The sequence below is a fragment of the Anolis carolinensis genome, chromosome 6 (genome assembly GCF_035594765.1).
Source record: "Anolis carolinensis isolate JA03-04 chromosome 6, rAnoCar3.1.pri, whole genome shotgun sequence".
NCBI classification, from domain to species: Eukaryota; Metazoa; Chordata; class Lepidosauria; order Squamata; family Dactyloidae; genus Anolis; species Anolis carolinensis.
In genome coordinates this window covers 47,457,068-47,482,932 of record NC_085846.1, presented here as the reverse complement: position 1 = coordinate 47,482,932, position 25,865 = coordinate 47,457,068, and the positions used below count along the sequence as shown (strand labels likewise).

At 40.4% G+C, this 25,865-nt stretch overlaps 1 protein-coding gene across 4 annotated transcripts in view; it reads left to right on the top strand.

The window, feature by feature from the left end:
• Positions 1-2,071: 2,071 nt before the first annotated feature.
• The window catches only part of plekhg4b (pleckstrin homology and RhoGEF domain containing G4B), an 83,780-nt gene continuing 59,986 nt past the window's right edge, over positions 2,072-25,865 (top strand). For 2 of the 4 annotated variants that reach the window (XM_062957905.1, XM_008112999.3), the window contains exon 1: positions 2,072-2,403. In XM_062957905.1, the coding sequence (XP_062813975.1) occupies positions 2,347-2,403 (57 nt within the window). In that variant the 5' untranslated portion in view covers positions 2,072-2,346. Of the gene's footprint in view, positions 2,404-3,078; positions 3,106-25,865 lie in introns of those variants that run through there. The other 2 variants (XM_008113000.3, XM_062957906.1) reach the window with 2 other exon arrangements.

Genomic DNA, 25,865 nt, shown 5'->3' with positions numbered 1-25,865 from the left:
CTCAGTTAGACCCACTTCTACACTTACATATAATTTGGATATTGTATGAACTTTTTTTGCATTGGCAGAATAATTTCATAAACATTTAGCAAGGTCTAGAAAACAAACAAATATCTTGTTTTTAATGGCACTTGAGTTAAAGCATGATAAACATTAGCTATTGCTTGTGCTATTGGATGTCATCGTAGTTCTGAAGGCAATGTTTTTTATCTTGTATCAGGAGGATCACGAAATGTATTCAAAATGAGCAAGGAAGCCACAATTTTGGTTGAACTAGGAATTAGTTACTTCACTTGTCATTGTGGTTAGCCACAGTATCCCACAACTGTCAATCATTGCTATGATCTCATTAAAAACAGTGATGTAATTACATAATGAGATACCATGGCAATGGGGGCCAAGTCTAAACACAAAATTCATGTGTGCTTCATATTTACCTTATACACATAGTTGGAAGGTAATTTTATCCAATATTCTTAATAATTTTGTGCTTGAAGCAAAGTTTGTGTACACTGAATCAGAAAGCAAAGGAAATAATATACCAGCCAATCATGTGGACAATTTTGGAATTCTGGATAAGGAATACTCAGCCTGTAGATGCTTTCTAGTGCCCAAGACACTTCACACATGTTATATTGTAGTACTTATAATAACTCAGTAAGGCTAGTCAGTATCGGGTTGCTGTGAGTTTTCCGGGCTGTTCCAGAAGCAACATGGCCATTCAGCCCGGAAAACTCACAGCAACGCAGTGATTCCGTCCGTGAAAGCCTTTGACAACACTAGTTGGTATTGTTATCTGTACATTGTACTTCAGGGACATTGGAGCTAAAAGCATTAACTCATGCTACATAGTGGCAGAAATGTAGTGTATGATTGGAGAACTTCTCTGTGCTGTTGTTCTCATTAGAACTCCTCAAACTAAGGGGATTAATTCTTTGATGTGTCCAGGGAGGCACAGTAGAGGTCATGTATTGCTAGTATAACTATAACTGGATCAGGCTGTTAATGTTTATTTCTGTCTAGAGCTAATCTTCATGCTAGGGAAAACCTGCAACTTGTAAGAAAATTTAAGTTGAAAATTGCCACCATGCACTATTTTTTAATTAGGAGCTGTTAATCATGGGTAGACAAACTATCAATGGTACACAAACTATGGCTTACAAGACCATTGCCTCATTGTCCCCTTGTCAAATTTCCCCATACATTTTTCCCCACTTGGAATATGAATAAACTTCTCCTCTTCTAAGGCCTATTGAAAATTGGTAACACATCCTTTCCCCCCATTTCCCACCCACAGCCTTTTTCATAGGGAAAGTGACCATCTGGTCACTTATGGTTTTAAGTAAAGGCCTGTGGGTCTTTAAACCGAATAAAGGACAAAAATGCCCCCAACAGTTTAGGGAGATGTGTTTAGCCATTGCTTAGGTTAATTTTCTTGGGAGGTATGGATATGCCCCCCCCCGCCATACTGAACACAGATTGGGGACAGAAGTGGGGTTGTGGTGTTCTGGTGTCCCTCAAGGGGCAGATGTACACCTGACAATTGCCCCCCAGAATTGATACAGTCCTTTTAATTCCCTAGTTGCTTATTAGTGACTCTTGGTTCTATGTATATTTATTCTGTTACAGGATAGTTTAGATTTTTCTTGGCATGAAAAAATGGAAGTACCCCATTGCTATGTGTATAAAGGATAGTGTGTTTGGCAATCTGGGAATTAGTTTGGAATGGTTTCTGACTCTTGTAGCTGTGATAAAGCCTTCATAAAACACATTTTAGGTGCAGGAGAATTAACTATTATAAACCACTGAATACTGTAAAAGTTTGCCTTCCTTCTATGGGGAAAGGTCTTCAAGTTTCATCTTCTAGCAGAGTATCCTGGAGTGTTGTTTTGTCTATGAAATCAGGAGTGTGTGGGGGATTCTTTAGCTCCCTGCAGAGCAGCTTTGTTCTTCTGTTGGAGGTAATTTTGTTTGTTCTCTCTCTCTCTTTCTCCCTCTCTGTCTCCCCCCTTTCTCCCTTCTCGCCCTCCCAATCCTGGGCAAAGGAAGTTACATCAGTATGCATAATGAAGCAATAGGAGACCAGTCCAGGCTGTTTGGAATTGGACTCTTCAGTCTGTTCTCACGGTCTGTTAAGTGTGCAACTGGCAGGGCAGAAAACTTCCTGAGAACATTTAGGGAGGACATGAAATTCACACGCAAAAAGGGGTGAAGGGAAACTGGCAGACACGCCAAGTGAAATTATTAGGAGAACATGGGCTTGTGTTACAGTCTGCATTGTCTTGACACAGTTGATTTTATGGACTTGTATTTTTGAACTGAAATCTGAACAGAGGAGGTGTCATTATGAATCAACAAGCTGCCGCTCCTAAGACAAAAGGTGATAATTATCTGAGCATAAAGGTATGTGCCATGCAAAAACAGCAATGCAAACCCACAAGATAACATAAATCTTTTACTATGTTTTTTTAATTTAATTGTATTCAAGAAGATTTTTGTTACTAGTTATTTGCAAATTAAAAGTTTCATGATTGTGTTACAATGAAAAAAAATCTGCCCTGCTGTATAAACTGTATTTCAAAGACTGCATTTTGGCGATAAGTTCTTATTTTCATGAACTGGAGAAAGCCTGTTGAAGATTTAGAAACCTGCTAATTTGTTACTGATCAATTGTGTTTTTCCATTATGCTAACGAGGTAATTATACAATTTCTCTCTGTGGAACAGATGGCAATTTCTGTAAACTATGTAAGATTGTCTTTTATGTAGGAATGTCCACTAAATTGTGTTGATATTGGCCCTAGTGTACTGGAATGGCAGATGGAAAGTTAGCAAAGTACTTTTATAATCTTATGCAAATTGTTAACAAGGCTTTGGACTGGTAATTTAAACTCATCTTTTAAAAAAGTGTTGTAGCTGCTTTTCCCCCTTAGGCTGTCTGTTTTTCTGTATTGCTGCGAAGTTGCAATGTTTTGATACCATATTGAGTATGAATGGTTTGAGAAAGTGTGCAAAATACTGATAATGTTTTGCATATTCATTTCATTTGAAAGAGTCAAATATTTTCGAATAGGAGAAGGTATTGATTGGAATAATGATGGTTTGGGTAAGTAAGCAACATTGCAACATTATTTATTCATAAAACTGTAACATTGACTTTGATAGTACAGGACAGGACACCAAAGTTTTAGCTCTGCAATATTAATTCACAGGTATTACTCTTCAGGAAGGTTTTGAGTGCTCTCTGTTTTTTTTTGGCTTGAACTGCCCATGTTTGGAAATTCAGGCTAGTCCAACACATTTTTTTTTGCCTGAGGCAAAGCAGTTCCTGCCCTCCTTCCTTGTGCATAGTACAAAAGCTGACCCAGTTACATTGACACCTGAGACAGAAAATCCCATAGACATCTTTCTGGGAGCAACACAGAATCACTCTGCCTAGTGATAAGGCTAGCCCTGATTTTTTCCCCCTTGTTTTCAGTGTTTGCATTTAATTTAGCTTATTAGAGAAATCTAATTTATAGAAAAATGTACTTGATAAATATGTTATTCAATCCTTCTTGATATGCTTGTGAAGTATGAATACTTTTATAGATGTCTTTCAATATTATTTGATCTGCATTCAAGTTGCCTGTTGAGCTATGGCACGCCATGCATTTTTCATAGGATTTTCTTGGGCAAGGAATACTCAGAGGTGGTTTTTCAGTCTCTTTCTCAGAAATGTAGCCAACAGCTCCTGGTATTCATTAGGAGTGATCTATCCAAGTACTAACGAGAGGCAACCCTGCTTAATTTCCAAGATCAGATAGGTTCTGGAGACGTAGGCACCTGAAATTGTTGTTGTTTTAATATTATCTGCTGTGTCCTTAGATTTTTTTTTACTGTTTTGATTACACCATAACAAAATTTGGAAAAAAAATTGTTCCTGGTTTGAAAGTGCTATTTCCTGTTTAATTGTGCGGTATTTACTTTAAAAGTAGTTGTTATGTACAAGAAACATAGTTTTTGTGGCTGCCATAAACTATGTTGAATTGGTTGAGAATCTATGAGATATTCATTGAAAACTGTTTAATAAATCTTTGCAGTTAAATAAATGTTTTCCATGTTTTTATGAGAGAACCAATTAGAAAATGACAATTGTAACTTAAGAACAAAAATCATATTACATAGTGTTATATCTGCACTGTACTTACAATGTTTGAATGATCCCTGTTCTGAAAATTCATAACCTAATCATGAGTTAACTTTGATTGAAAATCATGCTTATGTATTAAATCTATCCTGAGTTCTATCAAATTTACCATTTATCCCAATCTGAAGATTTCCTTAAACTCTTGAGAAAACTTTTAGAAAATGCACTGTGGTATTATGGTGCTGTATCATCCTTCAGAGACCAAATGTTTGATGCTGTTCCTTATGAAAAAGCCCTTTCTATTCTGAGGGAAAGTATGTTACTGATCAGGTTGTGTCTAAGGATAGGTTGGAGACATAATCTCCCCCTAGAATGATGACCTCTTCTTGTCTCTGAAAACTAAAACCCTCTTGACAAACTACAGATTCCCTACGCTTCATTAACAAAACAATACAGAATTTAGCTTGGCTCTATACTTGTTGGAAAACTCTCCCACATAGTCCCCTGAAGGGATCACAGAAGGACAACAAAGGATTCACTAACAAAGCCAAGTAAATGGCGCCTTTGCACACCAGGAGATTTCTGAGGACCTGTGCCTTAGATTATCATGCTTCACATGTCTTTTTTCTAAATGCTGCAAGGTGTGTATTTGTGAAGACAGATGGGAGAAGAATTCCAACATATTACTCATGCATAGGTGAAGGCATATCATTAAAAACTGGAGTGTTATAATGAGACCTGCCCAACAACCACACAAAGAAAGGAGATAATTAGGCGAGAAAAGGCAGGAATGGCTGCCTGCCGCTTACTCACTCTTCCATTAACCCATCCTCTGCTGCTTCCTCCTGTACTCACTAATGCAGTAGATCCTAGCTAGGCCTGTCATGCTCTAGTTGAAGACAACCAATGCCTACTGCCAGCCCAGCTGGGCTCCAAGCCATCTGTGGAGTGGCTGCCAGTTGACCAGCTCTTCTGGGCTGAGGTTGATTCTGGCAGTTGTTTCATGGGTGGTGGTATTGCAGGAACAGTGGTGTGTATGTGTGTGTTTGGAAGCCCATGGTCCAATGTGTCTTCCAATATGCTGCCTAAATACGGTAATTTCTTTCAGTTTTCCTACTTTGACTGTTTGGAATTTGATACAAGACATAGAATGCAAATCTCTGAAACTTAGTTTTCTTTTGTTTTCTCTCTTTTCTTTTTCTTTCTTTCTTTTTTTTTTTTTGTAAAAAGCAGGTTTTTTTTATCCCTGAGCTTGGTTAGATCAAAGCTGAAGTCTGATTATGCTTTGAGGCAGTTAGAAAAAAAATTATTTCTTTCCACTATTTGATATTTTTCTTCTTTTTTGCCATGGATTTTAAAGAAGAAACTAATATGAATCACTGAACCTCTGAACAGATACAGACTTCCCTTGCCTTTGCTGCCTGAGCATGTACTGCTTATCCACGGTGACAGGGCCAGTTGAACGTAGAACGTAGAAGGAGCCGCTTCGGGCGCACGCCTGATAGGGGCGCTGTTGAGGCGTCGACAGCGCCCCCGTAGCGCTGCCGATGCTGCCGCGCCACCGCCGTTGGCGCGGTCCAAGGCACTCTCAGAATTTTCCTCCCAACATCACAGTTCAAAAGCGTCTATCTTCCTTTGCTCAGCCTTCCTTATGGTCCAGCTCACACATCCATAATTATTATGGGGAATATCATAGTTTTAACTATGTGGACCTTCGTTGCCACTGTGATGTCTCAACTCTTCACTATTTTATCAAGGTTGGTCATTGCTCTCCTCCCAAGAAGTAAACGTCTTTTGATTTCCTGGCTGCAGTCTGCAAGTAATCTTGGTGCCTAGAAATATAAAGTCTGTCACTACCTCCAAGTTTTCTCCCTCTATTTGCCAGTTATCAATCAGTTTGGTTGCCACAATATTTATTTATTTATTTATTTACTTACGGTATTTATATTCCACCCTTCTCACCCTAAAGAGGACTCAGGACGAATCACAATGCACATATACATAGCAAACATTCAGTGCCATCTATAGACATACAACACATACAGGCAATTCAACATCCTGCCAACTTTGGCTTCAGGAGGTTATGCTCAATTCCAGCCACAGGGGAAGCTGTCGTTTCATCCTTTTTGATCGTAGTATTTCCTCCTTGCTCTTTGACAGCTTTATGGTGTCGTAAATTAAATTAATCACCCTGCTTAAGCGGTCCCTAATTTATCTACTCAGAGCTGCAGCTGTTTTCGAACTGCTAAGGTGGACAGGAAGCTAGGCTATTAAATGGTCAGGTGCTCAATCCAAGTCGGGTTTCGAACTCACCACCTTCCGGTTAGCAGTGATCTGTTGCTGCTGGTGATTAACCAGCTGTGCTACAGCCCAGCCTTCTTGGTTTTCTTGATTTTCTTGATGTTTAATCTTAGTTTTCTTGATGTTTAACTGCAACCCAGCTTTTGCACTTTCTTCTTTCACCTTGGTTATAAGGCTTCTCATCTCCTCCTTGCTTTCAGCTTTCATATCTAGAATAGAATCAAATTATTTTCTATTTCAATATTTATTGTTTTCTGCAGACATACTGTTGGAGCCCAACATTGAAAGTTTATCTTTGTTTAGCCCTCCTCCATCATCCTCCCAATGCTAATAGGACAACAACAAAAAACCCAAGGCCTCCTTCTGGATAGAAAATAGTATGGCTGGGCTATGTTCCCACAAAAAGACTTTGTAAAATGGAGCTTCTTTATTTGTTAATTGTTTTGGCTTTGTTAATTGAGGTATGCATGTATGTGATTAGTATTGTCGAGGAGGATAGCAAGGATGTGCCCATTGTTACCACTCTCTTTTTCACATCCTCTTCCCTCTCTGCTATCTTCCACTGTGGTAGAACTACATGTCTACATCAATGAGTGCGCTGTAGACAAGTAGAGCCTTTGTGCCCCTTGGAGCTTTCATTGATGTGAATACTGAAACTGAACTAAAGTAAATGACAAAGGACCACTGACATATTTATTGGTGTTTAGCTTGCTCTTTATTTGACCAGGGAACATGTACAGCACTACAAGGAGCTATTAGCTTATTTTTGTTAACCCTTAAATTGCACTGGGCAAATCCTATACCTATCCCATTCCGGGTAGAGCTTTGTTTTGCAGAATCTGCTCTGCAAGCCAGCTTTTTTTTTTTTTTTACCACTGGTAGATTGTCGTTCATACCTTCCCAGCCCCTTTCCAGGAGATCTCCGGCCTTCCTTATCACAAATAATGAAAATTACACATCTGTTATGAATTAAAGCAACATATGTTAATTAGTTGTGAATGCAAGACACTGAATGGACAGATGAAACTACTTCGAAGGAGTTTGTAGTGTATTTTGTAGGTTCATGAGAGAAGCTTAGTGAAAGTGGGGGTAGAAAGTGTTGCTGAGATAGTGAAATCTAAATCTAATCTAATCCTAATCTAAATCTTATCTAAATCTATCTAATCTAATCTAAATCTAAATCCATAATAAAAGTGAAAACCCGTATGTGTGTATGTGGCACAGGTGTCCACTCACACAGATAGCCTCCAGCCTCCACAAACAGGCTACAGTTCCCAGTGCTGAGGACCCAGCAAGTCACTCTTTTCCACTGACATTGCGGTTACAGCGAGCTCCATGAACATGTAGCCCAACCCCTGCCAATGTCCTTCCCAAACACTATGGCCCACCACCCAAGGAATGCTTTCATTTGGGGACAATTTCATCCTAGATTTTGCTTTTACTTCCAGCACAGGCAGGCATCCCAGGGTTCTCCATTGCTGTGGAATTTGCATGACCCCGCCTACTGCCCTTCCCTTTCAAATCTGTCTTCATAACAAACAGAGCAGAATTGAACTGCAACTAAACTTACTGGAGGACTTTAGGGATTGACTGCACATGGTGGAAGTTGTAGTTCACCCTACATCAAGTCAAAGCACTGTGACTCCTACTGGGGAATTTAGAGGAGTTGTAGTTCACCTACACCCAGAACACTATGAATCCAAACAATGATGGGTCTGGACCAAACTTGCCATGCTTACCTGATATGCCCAGATTTGAATACTGGTGGGTTTGGAGGGGAATTGGCCTGGACATTTGGGAGTAGTAGGTACTGGGATTTATAGTTCACCTGCAATGAATGAGCACTTCAAACCTTACCAATGATGGACCAGGACCAAACTTGGCACACAAAGCCCCCATAACCAATACAACTTATTGGACAAGTTTGGGGAAAAGAGAGTTATAATTCACCTGCATCGAGAGAAACAGTGATCCCCACCAACAATGGACCAGGACCAAACTTCGCACAGAGAAGCCTCATGACCAACTGAACATACTGCAGGTGTCTGTGGGAAGGGGCCTTTATTTTGGGAGTTGTAGTTTCACCTGTATCCAAAGACCACTGAACCCAGCCAATGACGGATCTGGACCAAATTTGGCATACAGACTGAACATTGCCTGCTGTGGATACTGACAGATGTTTTGGAGTAATTGTCCCTGGACTCTGGGAGTTGTAGTAGTTCACCCCCATCCAGAGAGTACTGCAGCCAGCCGATAACCAACCAATGACATATCTAGACCACACTTGGTCCACAGGCCCAAAATGGCCAACTTATAATACTGGCAGGGTTTGAGGAAGATTGAGCCACGATTCTAGGAATTGTAGTTCACCCACTCCAAACAGAATACATAACATTGAAAGACAAATAATACTAGCTTGAGGACCCGGGCACCGCCGGGTCCTCAAGCTAGTAAATAATAAAAATAATGTGATGAAACTGTTTTCTATTGTTGTCGACCACGTTTTAGGGGATCGAGGCCCTTAAGGAGAGACCCGATCCGGTCCTGAGAGAACGGACCTTGGCGGAGCCAAAAGGAAAATACGAGCCGCAATACAACCTGAAGCCGAAATGAAGAAGGTCCGCCAAAGTTGAAGGAAAATCCGCCAAGGAGTCTTTATTGAGCAATTCAGCTGAAGAGGACTCTAGTAGCGATCATTCGACTTACTAGAAGTCCCATACAATCAAAATAAAGCCATATTTATACAAAATTTCAGTCTGACAGCCCCTTGAATTTCCCGCCCTGCTTCCCCGCCCATCTGATCGTTGATAGGCTAGAAGGTTGAACGAGGCGGGCTTTCGTTTCCCGCCTCGCTCCGTTGGCCCAATAGGAAGCTGCTTTACGTCTCCACTCGGGCCAATCAGGAGAGAGAAGGCGGGAGTTAGCGAAACAATGAGGTGACGGGGACAGGAACCAGAGGATTAAGTCCTGCTAGACTGATTTCTAAAGGGTGCTATTTTATTAATGGCAGCAATCAAGGATGTCCAGGTTTCTGTCACGTATACAGATTTTAGATATGCCTTGGGGTGTCAGAGATGGAAGCAAAGATGGGTGGTGATGAGCCATATTGACAGGCTCTGCAGGGCGCCTTCCTGAGGTGTCCTGGATATTTCTTTGGGTGAGCTATGACAATGTTTGCCTTGGGGCGAATCTCCTTTAGGTCAACAACTCCGAATTCGGTGACTCAAGCCCTATATTGTCCATGCAATTTGAATTTGATTGGATTTAGCCGTGGCAGATTATCCTTTTGTTTTTGGGAAAGGAAGCCTGGGTCATAGGAAATGGGATAGGTTCTGGGGTTCATGTTGAGTTCAAAATATTTCCTATTTGATTTCATGATTTGACAATTATATGAAATAAAATGAAAAATAAAATAAAGTTGGAATATAACCCAGGCTGGGAAAAATACATTTTTTCCGGGGATTCCAAAGAGTACAAATACATATAGGCAGATAGATAGATTTCATGGAAATAAGGGAGAATTCATAAAAGTGAGTTACATTTCATAAAGGGGAATCATGAATGATATAAACAATTGAAAATATTTGATAAGAACGAAGTTCATAACATCTGGAGAACCCAGCGTGGAAATTCATAAAAGTGGAGTTTTAGCAGCATGATTTTACAATTCATGAAGTTGTTATCTCTTGCCTCAGGCTAAAAGGTCAAACACCTTTTGTGCAGAGAGTTTTAGTAAACCACAGTAAACTCCAGTAAAAAGTCTCAATCACCTTCTACTATAAATATATGGAATATAGAACATAAAGTCTTGATTTTTGAACTATCTTTTACAAAGTCCTGGGGGGGGGGTGGTCACCTCGATCACACTATTATTGCTCCAACTGAAAATGTTGAAGACCCTCTCTCTTCTTGAATTGCATGGCTGCTGTCTATTCTCTGCACTGCTGGCACTTGTTCCAAGAATAAAAACAAAATCCAACAAAAACAAATTATTGGTGTCTTGGTTTTTTGGCCTGTTCTTGGGGTTATTTGTGGCCCTGATTCTGAAAATTGTATTGGATGGACTGTATCAGCTCTAGTTTCTTAGATATGATTATCATGGTTTTTTGTGGGTGAGAATATGGTGACTACTATATGGCACATGTTCTGTATCTCAAAAGCTAAAGCTGATAGAGGAAAACTGGTGCCATTTTTGGAATCAGGAGGTCAGATGTACCCAGAAACAGAGCTAAAACTTAAGGCATGAAATTGTGTGTTGGCTAGTGAAATGAGAAAGGGTTCCTGTGCCCTTAATGGTTGCATAGAAAAGTGAATTTAAAGAGGTATGGTTTCTCATGCTATCAGGTAACCATCAGCAGCTACTTAAGTATCCTTTTCAACACAACTATTGGATGTACAAGACCCTTCTCCAGTTTTTTTATTATTTTGGCAAACCTACGTAACTTGTTATTTAATTGGCTACCTGGTAGAAAATGGAAGTGGATGCCTAGAAAATGTCTCTGGGCTAAAGGATACAATAGTCTATACTAGAATTTTGAAGTATGTGGTCATAACTTCCCCCCTCTGAAAATGTTCATTCTAGGAAGTAATAACTAATGAAATCAAGGAACCACTCTGCTGGAATGGAAAACACTATAAATATTCCTGTACTGACAGCTAATAAGGGGAGATACAAGAAAACAATGAGTGGTATTGAGTGGCTAATATAGAAGCCCTTTGTTTTTTACAGTCTTATAAAATAAGAAAATGGACATTAAATGAAAGTGGAAGATATCGAGTTCAATTTTTTACTACTCCGCAGACAGTGACCCAGAACAATGGCTCTTTAAGACTGCATTGGCTAGGTGGATCTCCAGAACTGAACCTTTTGCTGTTGGGAAAGGTGTCAAAAGGTCATGCTGTAATCTTTGATATAGCAACTTAGGTTTTATGCTAAGGATTGTAAAGTTGAACAAAACTGTTGCACATAGATGTATTTAGGGCCATGTCTAGAAAACTAGGAAGCCATGAATTGCGTAGTACATCTGCTCTATTATTACTTGCAGTGGTAAATATATGAAAGAGTCTTCTGTGGTAATATTAGTGTAGTAACCTTACTTAAACCATTAAAAAAATTAAACAAAAAAAGCCACTCTCAAGTGGGTATCTGCTGAAACTTCCCATTCTTTAGCATTTTTTGTTGTTTTATTCTGTGGATTGCAGCTATTTCAGGTAGAGAAGCTGTTTCCGCAGGATGTGTCTGTGAGGAAACCTCTTCCAGCTCTTCCTGATGAGCCCTGTAGATTTTAATCCTTCAGGGGATTATTCGTCTCACATACTTCAGCAGCTTTCAGTATCAACTTCTAAGGATCAAGGAAGCCCTTGATGATGGTAGAGAGACACCCTTTGCAGCTTCCCTACCCTGTCTTATTTTTAAGCCTGTGCTGTTTATGATAGCCATGAAAGCAAAGTTGAGAATGTCCAGCTGCATCCTTTAAAACTGGAGACTGGCTGAGGTGACATGTCTTTTGGCATTGTTATTGTTATTTAGGAAGATGACTCTCTCTGTTGTAATACATTTTTGGCACTAGTGGGGAACCTTTAGCCTTCCAGGTAGTTTGGACTGCATCTTCTAAAGTCTCTTCCCATTTGCCATTGGGCAGCATATGCAGGTTGAGCATTTGTTACCGAAAATTTGAAACACTCCAAAATCCGAAAGTATCTACATGAATGGCTGAAATAGTGGCACATTTGCTTTCTGATAATCTGATGATTTCATGCACAAAAATATGTATAAAATTACATCCTGGCTATGGTGTATATGAAACATATATGAACGTCACATTTAGACATGGGTTCTGTCTCTGGGATACCTCATATATACCATATTTACTCGAGTATAACTCACCATCAAATGTAATTGTGAAGGTGCACATTACAAAAAAATGGATTTTCCATCAGATGTAATGCGCCCAACCTTGCAGGCATAGTGTGTCTGGGTGGCAAGCAGCATGAATGAGGCCATTTGGGAAACTTCATCCTGTCAGGCTGAAGCTGGCCAATACGGAAGCCTTGTGTCATTCCCAACTCGTCTCATGTATGGCCTCGTGAATGAGGCCAGTTGGGGCCAGCTCAGGACTGAGCTTTGTGGGGTGGGTGGGCGAGACACTTTGATAGCTGCCTGGGAGACAGAATGGTTGGTCAAGCTCAGGCCCAGGGGGAGCTGGTGAGGGCATTGCATCCTGCTCCTTTGGCCAGAGAGACCTGAAGGCTCCGCAACCACTCCATGGCTAAGCAGTAGAAATGACTAAGTCAACAGTCGGGCACTCCGCCTCCTCCTCCTCTGGGGGAAAGGAGCCTCTTTACCTCCTGTCTCTTGGTCCCTCCAGGTCTTTTCATGCAGGTGGGTTTCCGCATCATCAAATCTAATGCACACCTCAATTATGGTGATGTAATTTAGCCCCCCAAAAAGTGAGCATTAGACTCAAGTAAATATGGTATATGTGAAATATATATGCATGCAAATACAGAAATTTCAAAATACCAAACAATTCTGGTCCCAAGCATTTCAGCGAAGAGATATTTAACCCCTATTTATGGTTAAGAAACAAACATCTTAGTTAATTTGATGTCATTTGTATCCCTTTGTGAAGTTGTTGGGGAACTCAGTAGCAGTCTTTAAACGTTTGATAAGTAGAAAACCAAATAATTGAGGACTGTAAAACTATTTTCCTACATAGTAATATAAATTGAAGGATTTGAAAGTAGATGGAAGACACTGCAGATAACCTGTGGTGTCAGTGTGAATTAGCTGATCTCAGATGAAGGCCTTTATGAAAGTATCTTCTCATTGTACTGGATCCGGATCTCCTCACATCTGTACAGAAAGTATGTCCATAGAAATTTAGAAAAAATGTCACTGTCCTATTTTCGTAGGTAAGCCTTATATGGTGGTTATTCATAGTCCAAGGACACTTGAAATTCTTCCTGAGGTATATCCTGTATTTCATATATATATGTGTGAGTACAAAACTCATCATACCTAACATTAACCTTTATCTTTTTTGAGTCAAGAAGTGGAGCCAGTAATGTTTACAATGCCTGCAGTATTACAACATAATATTTAGTTGCAAATAAATTTTAAATTCTGATAAAATTGCCAAGATTTGTTTTAGTTTTGCTTGTCCTTAAAAGCATTTGTTCTCCTAGACTCTTTTCTTCTTCTTGGGGAATGTCAGGGAGCTTTACAGGTGGCAGCCTGGGAATCCCCAGTCGGCATGCAGTAAGTTTTGTGAATGACTCACCATGCCCTTGGTTATTGTGCTCTCTGGCACAAGTCATAAAAGGAGTCTGACCTCTAAGACAACAAATGAAAACTGACAGGTGTTTCCTGACTTTGGAATGCACCAAAATAAATAATGTCAAACCTGCTCCTATTAGAAATCTCTGCAGACGCATACACTCATGATACTGATTCTTATTCAGAAGGAGACAGATGAGTTTCCATGTAGAGTTTTTAGAAATGTTCCTTCAGCGGAAAATGTTCTGGCATGCGTGGGGATTTCCAAAGCGGATGTGGGCTTTATCTCTGTAGAGGAAATTGCTTGTGTCGATGCCAAGAGCTTTTCTTTGGATTTATCCAGATTGGAAAAAAACTTGTGGATAATAAAGGAAATCTTAAAGCCCAAGAGTTTCTTGTTTACTTAGAAGTTGGGGGGGGGGGGGGAGCAGAAAATAACCTATAACAAATGAATGAACTGGCTACGATTAGCAGAATGCATAGCTAAGCATTTTATTGAATTTCAATTGATTGTAGAGTGTACCCTAATTTCAGTACCATCACCAACAAAAATATATAAGATACACCTGTGGTTCCAAGACACACCTCATTTTTAGAAATGTTTATATAGGAAAAAAGTGCATCTTAGAATTCAAGAAATACAGTTTTTTAATTTAGATTTTTCCCAGCCTTTACTCAAGACGTGGTAATTTGTAGGATTTTTCTGTGACATGATGCAAATAATTCATGAATAGGATCTTTTCCCCAATGTGTGTGTGTGTTTTTAATTATCGTAACTATTGGGAGAATGATTCACCCCCAAACTGCTATCTGCCCCATAGGACAAAACATCAGCTAATATATGTGAAATAATTTCATTTGGCTTGGAGAAAAGGGTTACATTTTATTTCGGACCATGGTGGTGCAGCGGATTAAACCACTAAATTGCAGAACTTGCTGACCGGAAGGTCAGTGTTTTGAATCCATGGGACAGAGTGAGCTCCTGTTGTTAGCCCCAGTTTCTGCTAACCTAGCAGTTCACAAACATGCAAATGTGAGTAGATTGATAGGTACCACCTTGGCGAGAAGGTAACGGCATTTCATGCAGTCATAATGGCCACGTGACCTTGGAGGTGTCTATGGACAATGCCGACTCTGATTTAGAAATAGAGTACCACCCCCCAGAGTCGAACTCGACTCGACTTAATGTCAAAGGGAAACATTTATCTTTACTTTTATGATAGGAAAATATGGGTTTCTTGGATGCTTTGATCCCTTTTAAAGGATGAAGAAGACCAAAACAAGAGATCCTGTTCATAGATAACTTGGTTTTCTGTCTACATCCCTTGAGGGTGAAATAGTATTTGGTCATATTAGCTTCTTTACAGTCTGAAGCAGTAGAGATTCAATACAGGATCATCACTTAGTCTTCACTGTCTTGGTTGGGGATTGGGTCACTAAAAGGAATAAACATACCCCACACTTTGAAAACATCTGGGCTTGTGCCCAGTAAATTCATACTATGTTGGTTAAATCAACTAGTTTGTCTGCAGCAGGGCAAAATGGATTAGTGTTGTCTATGTACTTGTTATTGTGTGACTTCAAGTTGTTTCTGATTTACGGTAACCCTGTCGTGGGTTCTTGGCAAGATTTGTTCAGAGGGTGTTTGCTTTGTCATCCTCTTGAGACTGAGAGAGAGTGACTTGACCAAGTGGATTTCCATGGCCTATTAGGGATTTAAACCCTTGAGAATACTACTCCAACACTCAACCTCACACTGTACATGACAAAAAATATTGTAGTTAAGCAATCCAAAAGTCACAAATTCACATATAGACTGAAAAACCTGGAATTTGGATGGGATTGGTTTACATTCCCCAGTACAAAAAGTAGGCTGTCTTTTGTTACTACTGTCTTGGACTTCAACACTTTCATCAGTGGACTCTATTAGCTTTTGCAGGACTGAGGCATATGGTTCCCAGAAGAGAGAGGAAGTGCACAGATCCATGGGGCAGCCATTGAAGTCATAAGACAAAGTGTCATCAAAGTGGAGAGCAGAGCAGAGTGCTTATCGCCCCCAAAACTGTCTCTCAGATTGAATCATCTGGGTAACCAGGTGATAATCCTCCTGGGTTGAAAATGTTGCTGTTGAATACCAGATCAGTAAATGGAAAAACAATGAATATCCAGGACCTGATGCTGGATGAGTATATTGAAAACCATCGCAAGCACAGGTGGTGGGAACACAAGGGAGATAGGACCTTCTTGGTGGCTGCCTTTCAACCCTGGAACATCCTTTCCAGGGAGCCTAGAATGGCCCCCTCCCTGTTGTCCTTCAGGTATTATATGGATTATTCTATTCATAGAATAATAGAATAGAATAATAAAGTTGGAAGAAACTTCATGGACCATCTAGTCCAGTAGTTTCCAACCCATGGGTTTTATGTGGGGTTGTCAGGCAGTGGTGAGCTATGAAAATGTTACAAAGGAAAAACAAAAAAAATAGGTTAGCTTGTTGTGAGGTCCAGGTTCATGTACAGTTCGGTGATTGGATCTACAGAATGCAGATGCTGCTCGGCTTGCGATTGGTCAGTTATTAGTGATACAGGCGTGCTGAGTGCCTAGCCTTGTTTCTTGTGGTCAGCAAGGCTTTTCTTCAATACCAGCCAATTCTGCGAAATATAATAAACCATATCTCAATATGAATTGAATGATCCCACTTCCAGCAATCTAATGCCCAGCATATTGTGTTATTTCCCTTCTTTGGCCACCGGAGCAGCCAGCTAAAAGCAATAAACCATGAGTCAAGTAGTGCTGTAGGGTCCAGACACCATAGTTGTCACTGTAGCAGCGCCAACAGCTCTAATTTTTAATGTATCAGGGTTACGGGTCACTTAGCCTATAAAATTGGGTTGCGACTCAAAAAAGGTTGGGAACCATTAATCTAGTCCAACCGTCTGCCATGCAGGAAAAGCACAAGCAAAGCTCCCCCGACAGTTGGCCACCTAGCCTGTTTAAAAGTCCTGAAGAAGAAGCTTCACACTCCAAGGCAGAGAGTTCTGCTGTTGAACAGCTCTCATCGCCAGGAATTTCTTCCTAATGTTCAGATGGAATCTCCTTTCCTATTGCTCCAAGTCCTAGTCTCCAGGGTAGCAGAAAACAAGCGTGCTCTCTCTTCCTTATGACAGCCTTTCCAATATTTAAACATGGCGATCATGTCTCCTCTCAACCTTCTCTTCTGTAGACTGAACATTCCCAGCTCTTTTAAGCCATTCCTCATAGAGCATTGTCTCCAGACCTTTGATCATTTTAGTTGCCCTCCTCTGAACACCTTTCAGCTTGTCAATATCTCTTTTGAACTGTGGTGCCCAGAATTGGACACAGTATTCCAGGTGAGGTCTAAGTAAAGGTAAAGGTTTCCCCTGACATTAAGTCTAGTCGTGTCTGACTTTGGGGGTTGGTGCTCATCTCCATTTCTAAGCCGTTGTCCAAAGACACCTCCAAGGTCATATGGCCGGCATGACTGCATGGAGTGCCGTTACCTTCCCGCCGGAGTGGTACCTATTGATCTACTCACATTTGCATGGTCTCAAACTGCTAGGATGGCAGAAGCTGGGGCTAACAGTGGGAGCTCACACTGCTCCCCGGATTCAAACTGCCAACCTTTAGGTCAGCAAGTTCAGCAGCTCAGCGGTTTAACCCACTGCCCCATCAGAGGGCCCTTACTAGGTGAGGTCTAGCCCAAGCAAAATGACTTCCCTTGATCTCGACACTATACTCCTTTTGATGCAGCTCAAAATCTCATTGGCTTTTTTTAGTTGCTGCATCACACTGTTGGTTCATGTTCAACTTGTTGTCCATTAAGACTCCAAGATCTCTTTCACATATTCTGTTGTCGAACCAGACATCACCCATCCTTTATCTGTGCATTTCATTTTTTTGCCTAACTGAAGTATTTAGACAGGCTTTTAAATAATAATAATAATCATAATAATCATAATAATAATAAAACTTTATTTATACCCCGCCACCATCTCCCCAACGGGGACTCGGGGCGGCTTACATGGGGCCATGCCCAGAACCATACAATATAACAAAATATAAAACAACACATCATAACACAATTTAACAATACAATAAATAATAACATACATTACAACCCAAAATTCAGAAAAAGCAATAAAAACCAGGGTGGGCCACATGAACACTAAGTTAAAACTCAGGTGAGAAAGGCATATGAATAAAACCACGGGGAACAGGGACATAAAATAGTGGAACAGTCTAAAGGATAGATATCCAAGGGGAATAACCAAAGAAAGATATGACAGTTACTCTCCAAAGGCACACCGGAAGAGCCATGTTTTTATGTCTTTCTTAAAGGCTAGTAAAGTGGGGGCTTGCCTAATCTCAATGGGCAGTGAATTCCACAGTCGGGGGGCCACAGCAGAAAAGGCCCTCTCCCTTGTTCCCACAAGACGGGCCTGAGATATAGGCAGTGGCGACAGGAGAGCCTCCCCTGATGATCGAAGAGATCGGGCGGGTTTATGATAGGAGATACGGTCACTAAGGTAGGAGGGTCCCAAACCATTTAGGGCTTTATAGGTGATAGTCTGCACCTTGAATTGGGACCGGAAAATGAACGGCAGCCAGTGGAGCTCCTTGAACAAGGGAGTAGATCTTTCCCTGTAGCTCACCCTCGTTATTAATCTGGCCGCCGAGCGCTGGACCAATTGTAATTTCCGGGCCGTCTTCAAGGGAAGCCCCACGTAGAGTGCATTACAGTAGTCCAGTCAGACTTCATGAGGTATGGTCGTAGTTGGCGCACAAGTTTGAGTTGTGCGAAAGCCCTCCCGGCCACCGCCAACACCTGAGCCTCAAGCGTCAACGCTGAATCCAGGAGGACTCCCAAACTGTGGACCTGTGATTTCAGGGGGAGTGCAACCCCATCCAGCACAGGTTGCCACCCAATACCCCGATCAGACGAGCGACTGACCAGGAGGGCCTCTGTCTTGTCAGAATTGATCCTCAGCTTGTTCCTCCTCATCCAGTCCGCCACAGCGGCCAGGCACTGGTTCAGTATCCGAGGGGCTTCCTTGGAGTTAGATGGAAACGAGTAGTGGATTTGCGTGTCATCTGCGTAGAGATGGCAACACCCTCCAAAACTCCAGATGACCTCTCCCAACGGTTTCATGTAGATGTTGAATAGCATGGGGGGTAAGATAGACCCTTGCGGGACCCCACAGGTCAAAGGCCAGGGGTCCGAGCAGGTATCCCCCAGCTTCACCATCTGGGAACGGCCCTCCAGGAAGGACCGGAGCCACTGAAGAACAAAGAAGACAGTTTTATTTGTATAGTATTTAAATTATTTTAATAGTTTAATGAGTTTTATGAGATTTAACTATTTGTTTATAACAATTCTATGTTTAATTCTTTTTTAATGTTTACATGTTATAAATTGTGAATGTATTGTTTTTAGTATTGTAAGCTGCTTTGAGTTTTGTTTAAGATAGGAAAGCAGGAAATAATAATCATAATAATAGAATTATCAACAATGAAAGAGTGAAAAATGTGTTTTTTGTTTCTGGAAAAATGCATCTTGATTATCTGCATGATAGTGATGCACTCTAAGAGAGAATTAGAGTCTAGGACAAAGGTGGTCTATTAAATATCTTACCTGAAGACCCAAGTACGTATGTAGAAAGTTTAGCCAAATTGTTTATGAACGGACTTATCCAGGGCTCCTTCTTTCTTGCTCACATTTAATCTGTGACTGGGTCAAAATGAGTAGGAATGTCAACCTCTTTACCTTTCTGAATGCATATCTTGCTTAGAAATATCAGATTACAGTGGAAATATTTCTTTGAAGTAGCTGAAAGCTGTTAACAAGTTTACACTAGAGAGTTTAATTGTTGATTAAATAAATAGTATGAATAAATGGAAGAAGCTGGTTCCAGTGAACATATCTGGGACTTGTCAAGGATCCCATAGCAGTAATTTTCTTTAGCACATTCTTGTACATGAAGGTCAAGATTTGCTATGATTCCCACACAGAATGAGTATTAGGAATTGAAATGTGCATCAGTTTTTAACTGTTTAGAGTAAGATTCTGAAAAATGTACCAAGTTTGAAAGTTTCCAGAGATTATCCTTTCTCAGCCTATCCTGTAAAGCGACTGTCATGTTATTACCACATCACCTATACAAAATTGTTATAAACCGAGTAATCTTTTAAAGAATTCTCTAAAAAGAGAAATCCTGGCTTCTTTATTACCTATCTTTGCTTATTGTCAGTACTGTACCATACTTTCAATGTATACTGCACTCAAATTTAGCCTGTGGAATGCATATCTGATTAGTGGGGTGGAGATAAATCTGGGTTGTATGACTGCCAGGTAAGTGTTGTGTAGACTTCACCATAGCACATAAATTGAGCATTTTTGAGGGAAAAATGGGGGAATTCCCAGAGGGGAGCACTATTGTTTCTTGTGTCTCCAAGGAAAACATTCTAGAGACTACTCAGTTGCATCTGTCATAGTTTTGCAAAAGGAGAAAATATGACAATAGATGATAATGATGGAAAATGCCATTCTACAAAAACTGATGTTCAAAGTCAGGCAAACCTTTTAGTAGTATGCTGAGTAAGTTTGAGTGATCTGGAAATGTTATACCTCAAAGATAAATCACATTTTATAATGTAAACATCAAACTTCATACTTCTACATCAGAATATGAGACTAACCTTTATTATATTCTTGTAAATTCTATATTTTACTCGTATTGGAAAAGTAGACATATGCCTCATAGCCCATTAATTTGCAAATGGAAAAAACAACTGTGAGTGCCTTTCTGCCAATGGAAATTAAGTGTACAGGCAACCCCTAGTTTTTGTTAACTAATTTTTTGACATTTTTTGTTTTGGTGCTTGTAAATTACAGGTAAATGTCATTAATTCAGTGAGAGATCTGAAGAAAATTTTCCGCAATTTTTCTTTAGGCCCAAGACTTGCCTACAAATTAATGGAACTTGTCTGTTATTTGTAAGTTTTAAAAATGTTGAGCTTTCATCAGTGTATGTATAATTTAAAAGGGTCAAAAGTGCAGACGCTGGTTGAAATTGGATCACCTATTGATGTGAGGATCACCAGTTGGGAATCATGACACTGTATAAGCAGGCAAAAGGACGGCAGGTAGGCAGAGGAAGTTACAGGTAGTAATGTATACTAAAACATACAGATATATACATACTTGCAATTTGCATTTCTTTATATCAAAGGGTTTTGCCATGAGGTGAAACAAGCACATAACATGCTTGGTAGTAATCGGCTGCTACATCCATCCATTGATTCGCACAAACACATTGTGCGCTCACAACCCCAGGGGATGATCATTTCTCTATCCTTGCAAGACCCAGGAGCATAACTATATCAGTGTCATTCATGTGGTTGATGCACACTCTGTTCAATGAAGGCTTGGGGTAACATGGCAAGGGGTGAGGAAGAGTGGTACAGAGAAACTGGTGTGGTGGTGATGATGCAAAGCATAGCCCAGCTGCTCGTCAACACTGCTACCATCTTACCCTTTCATGTCCTCAAACATGCTTATGGTCTTTAGCCTTTTCGTCTGTAGCAGATACAATGTTTCCATTTTAAAGACATAGGAACAGCAATAAAAAATGCTATCAAACAAGGAAACATATGTCATTTAATTAGTAGTGGTTCATCACCCAAAAAAGAAGTTGTATTATTCAATTTTCATAGTTTGATACCCACTTCTCAGCATTAGCACTCCAGCACTCAGAGAGATGGGAGTCCCCTTGACAAGGGAAATTAACATCTCAGAAACATGAAACCTTGCAGGACCCCAAGGGACTGATATAAATAGACATATACAGTAGAATCTCACTTATCCAACATAAACGGGCCAGCAGAACGTTGGATACGCAAAAATGTTGGATAATGAGGGATTAAGAAAAAGCCTATTAAACGTCAAATTATGTTATGATTTTACAAATTAAGCACCAAAACATCATGTTAACAAGAAATTGATAGAAATAGCAGTTTAATACACTGTGACATTATATAGTGTACTGTATTTATGAACTGTATTTATGAATTTAGCACCAAAACATTGCAATTGAAAACACTGACTACAAAAACTTTGGCTACTAACAAATAGACTAAAAATAAAGATAGAATTGCATAAAATGAACTTACAGTAACAACATTGTTGGAAATTAAATCCGTAAATGGTTCAGTCCTTGCTGCCTAGAGAAACAACTGTGGATCTGGGTGAGAGGCAGACTGTGTTGGATAATCCAGAACGTTGAATAAGCAAATGTTGGATAAGCGAGACTCTGCTGTATATGCATTTGAAAAATATAGTGAGTCGGGATCTGATGTAGGACCAGAATAAGGCTTGAAATTAAGATCAAACAAGATTTTAAACATTATAAAAAGGGGGCAGAGTTAAGGAACAATAGTTCTCTCTCACTTTGGCTCAATGTGGGAGAAAAGCAGTTCACATAGAAAAGCTGGCTTTGAGGCTTCAAAACCACAAGAAAATTCCTTCTATGTATAGAAGGAACTGAGGATTATCCACAAAAACCATTATTTGTGTCAGTGGTTTATAATCCAGAAAAGAGTAGTAATAGAAAAGACAACATTTTTGTCTCTCTGTGAAATTTACCCCAGCCCTTATGCTCCAAGAAAATCACCCTTCCATTGGTACAATAACTCTATCTATCTATCTATCTATCTATCTATCTATCTATATATATATATATATATATATAAAAAAAGAGTGAAGATGAGAACCTCATTTTAAGGCAAGTTTTTTTTTGCTTCTTGAAATAAATATGTCTACATTTGACTAGAAAATTATTGAATGAATATACATTTTAGCTAACAACAACCTCCTTTTTTGCCGAAAATGGGACCACCCTTTATTTCTCGTCTTGCTTTGGAGGTGAAGGTCGATCCAGAAGCTTAAAAACATTTTATTAATAATTATGCAACACTTCTTAACACACCAAAGCTAAGATAAAGATGAAATGCTCAGGACTTTAACAACTTTAACTTAAAGTGAGAAATAGCCGTCCATATACCAATGAAGCCATATCAAGAAGCAACTAGTTTATGATCTCTGCTAATGGATAGCAAGACTATAATTAATACCTTGCATTAAATGTCACAAAAGAAATAATAATAATAATAATAATAATAATAATAATAATAATAATTACTACTACTACTACTACTACTACTACTTTATTCTTATATCCCGCCCCATCTGCCTGAAGGGATTTGGGGTGGTTTACATGGGGACCAAGCCCAGTAATGCAACAATAAAATATAACAACCTAAGATATATTCAATTACAATGAATTAATACATAAAAACATAAAAAAATCATAAAAGCATAAGCTCAACAACATCCAATAACCAATAGCTGGGTGCAATGGGTGTGTTCAAAAATTGTAGGCAAGGCAGTAAATTATACATGCGCAATATGTTGCAAGGTCATTAATAAGATGGGCCAGTAATAAAGTGCAGTAGCTGGGTATAGGTGGAGGTAAAGGGACTCCGTCAAATTGTGCCAAATTAGTCAAAAGCACATTGAAATAACAAGGTTTTCAGGTCTTTCCGGAATGTGACCAAGATAGGGGCTAATCTAATTTCTCTTGGGAGAGAGTTCCAGAGCTGGGGAGCCACCACCGAGAAGGCCTTCTCCCTCGTCCCCACCAACCGTGTTGGGACAGCAGTGGGAGCGAAAGAAGGGCTCCCCAGCAGATCTTAAAGTTTGTGCAGGCTCATTGTAGAAAATGAGATCACAAAGATAGACTGGACCTGAACTGTTTAGAGCTTTATAGGTGATAACCAGCACCTTGAACTGGGACCGGAAACTTAGCAGCCAGTGGAGCTCCCTATAGTTTGCTCCTGTTAACAACCTGGCTGCCACCCATTGTACTAATTGTAGTTTCTGTACCATCTTCAAAGGCAGCCCCACGTAGAGTGCATTGCAGTAATGCAGTCTGGAAGTAACTAAGGCATGGACCACCGTGGTCAAGTCAGACTTCTCGAGGTACGGTCACAGTTGGCACACAAGCTTTAACTGTGCAAAGACCTCCCCAGCCACCACCGACACATGAGTTTCAAGCGTCAGTGCTGAGTCCAGGAGGACCCCCAAACTGTGGACCTGGGACTTCAGGGGGAGTGTAACCCCATCAAGCACAGGTTGCCACCCAATACCCAGATTGGCCACACAACTGACCAGTAGAACCTCCATCTTGTCTAGCTGAAGTTTCAGTTTGTTAGCCCTCATCCAGTCCATCACAGTGGCCAGGCCCTGGTCCAGGATACGGGGGGGGGGGCTTACTTGGAGTTAGGTGGAAAGGAGTAGTAGTGTTGAGTGTCACCTGCGCAGAGATGGCACCCAACTCCAAAACTCCAGATGTCCTCACCCAGCAGTTTCATGTAGATGTTAAAAAGTATGGGAGATAGAATGGAATTTTGCAGGACCCCACAGCTCAAAGGCCAGGGGTGTCCTCACCCAGCTTCACCAACTGGGTGTGACCCTCCAGGAAGGCATGGAGCCACTGCAAAGCAACATCTCTAATACCCATTCTGGAGAGCTGTCCCAGGAGAATACCAGGGTGTTACCAGGGTAACACTCCCCTATCAAGCTCTCTACGGAGGTCATCCACCAAGGTGGCCAAAGCTGTCTGTACCATGACTAGGCATGAAACTAGACTGTGATGAATCCAGATAATCAGTTTAAACCAGGAATCCCTGAAGCTGAGAGACAATCACCCGCTCTAGAACCTTGCCCAAAAAAGGAAGATTGGAGATCAGCCGGTAATTGTTCAATACCGAGGGATCAAGGAATGTCCTTTTCAGGTTCGGTCTTACTAATCCCTGTGTTAGGTTAGATGGAAAATGTTCCTGATTCAACGAGGCCCTCACAATCCTCGCCAACCAATTCGCCAATCCCCCACTGGTGAGTTTTATTAGCCAAGAAGGGCTATTGAGGGTCCTCGTTCTTTTTTGCATTCCTCCCTGACAATGGCCCTGGCTCCAGTCCAAAGTTACTCTAGCTCCTGATCTGTTGTTACACTTAAAAGAGTAAATCTATTTTTCAAATTATCTTTAAATTCTATGAGGATGTTCTTCAAGTTGTGTTTTGTCATTATGGTCATTTTAATATTTTAGCTTTATGCTAATTTTTGATACAGTGTTCCCTCACTACTTTGCGGTTCACTTTTCACGGATTCGCTGTTTTGCGGTTTTTCAATAAACTCTAAAAGACTATTATAAATCATAAAAAATATACAATTTACAACCTAAGGAAGGGAGGAAGGAGAAGCCAAAGGAAGAGAAAAGGAGCTCAAGTGGCAACGGGAGAAGGAGGAGGCGATTTATCAACACACGATTGGTTGATAAAGACTTAAAATAGTGTATAATTACTAAAATAATGTATAAATATAAAAATAAATATAGTGTCCCTACTTTGTGGATTTTCCCTTATTGCGGGTGGTCCTGGGACCTAGCCCCAGCGATAAGTGAGGGAACACTGTATAAGTAGTTCCCCAGACTTCCTGAAACTTTTCTCAAGGAAGGAATTGGACAGTGATTTTTGTTTTCTAAATATAAACTATTTTTAAAATACGTCTCAATATTTATAATAAATTATGTGTAATAAATTAGGCTATCTCGTATCAGGTCTGACCACATTCATCCAATTGAGTATTTTTTGACTCCATCATCTCTTCTAAGATATTTGAACAGTGGTCATTTGTACCTCCTAATCTGCTAGTTACCAATTCTGGGAAGGGGCTTAACTCCCGGCACTCCCATCATGGCCTCTGAGCCCATCACCCCAGGGAGTGGGACCAAGTGGAGAAAAAGTCAATGAGAATATGTAGGGCCTTTATGGACCAAAGCAAAAGGGGTGGCTGGCATAGGGAAGGAGCAAATAGGCTCCACCCATCATGGACTTCTTACTGATCATCTTAGTCAAGTCCTTCCCAGAGTCCGTAGAGCAGCCAGCTTCAGAGGCTATTGGCAGCAGTTGTGCGTCTTGCTGGTGCTCCTGCCTTTGGAGCTCAATAGTGTTATGTGAATGTGGACATGGCGGCCTTGGGTGGTAGTGTGGGGAGGCTAGAGGTGTTAGGAAACCCTAGAA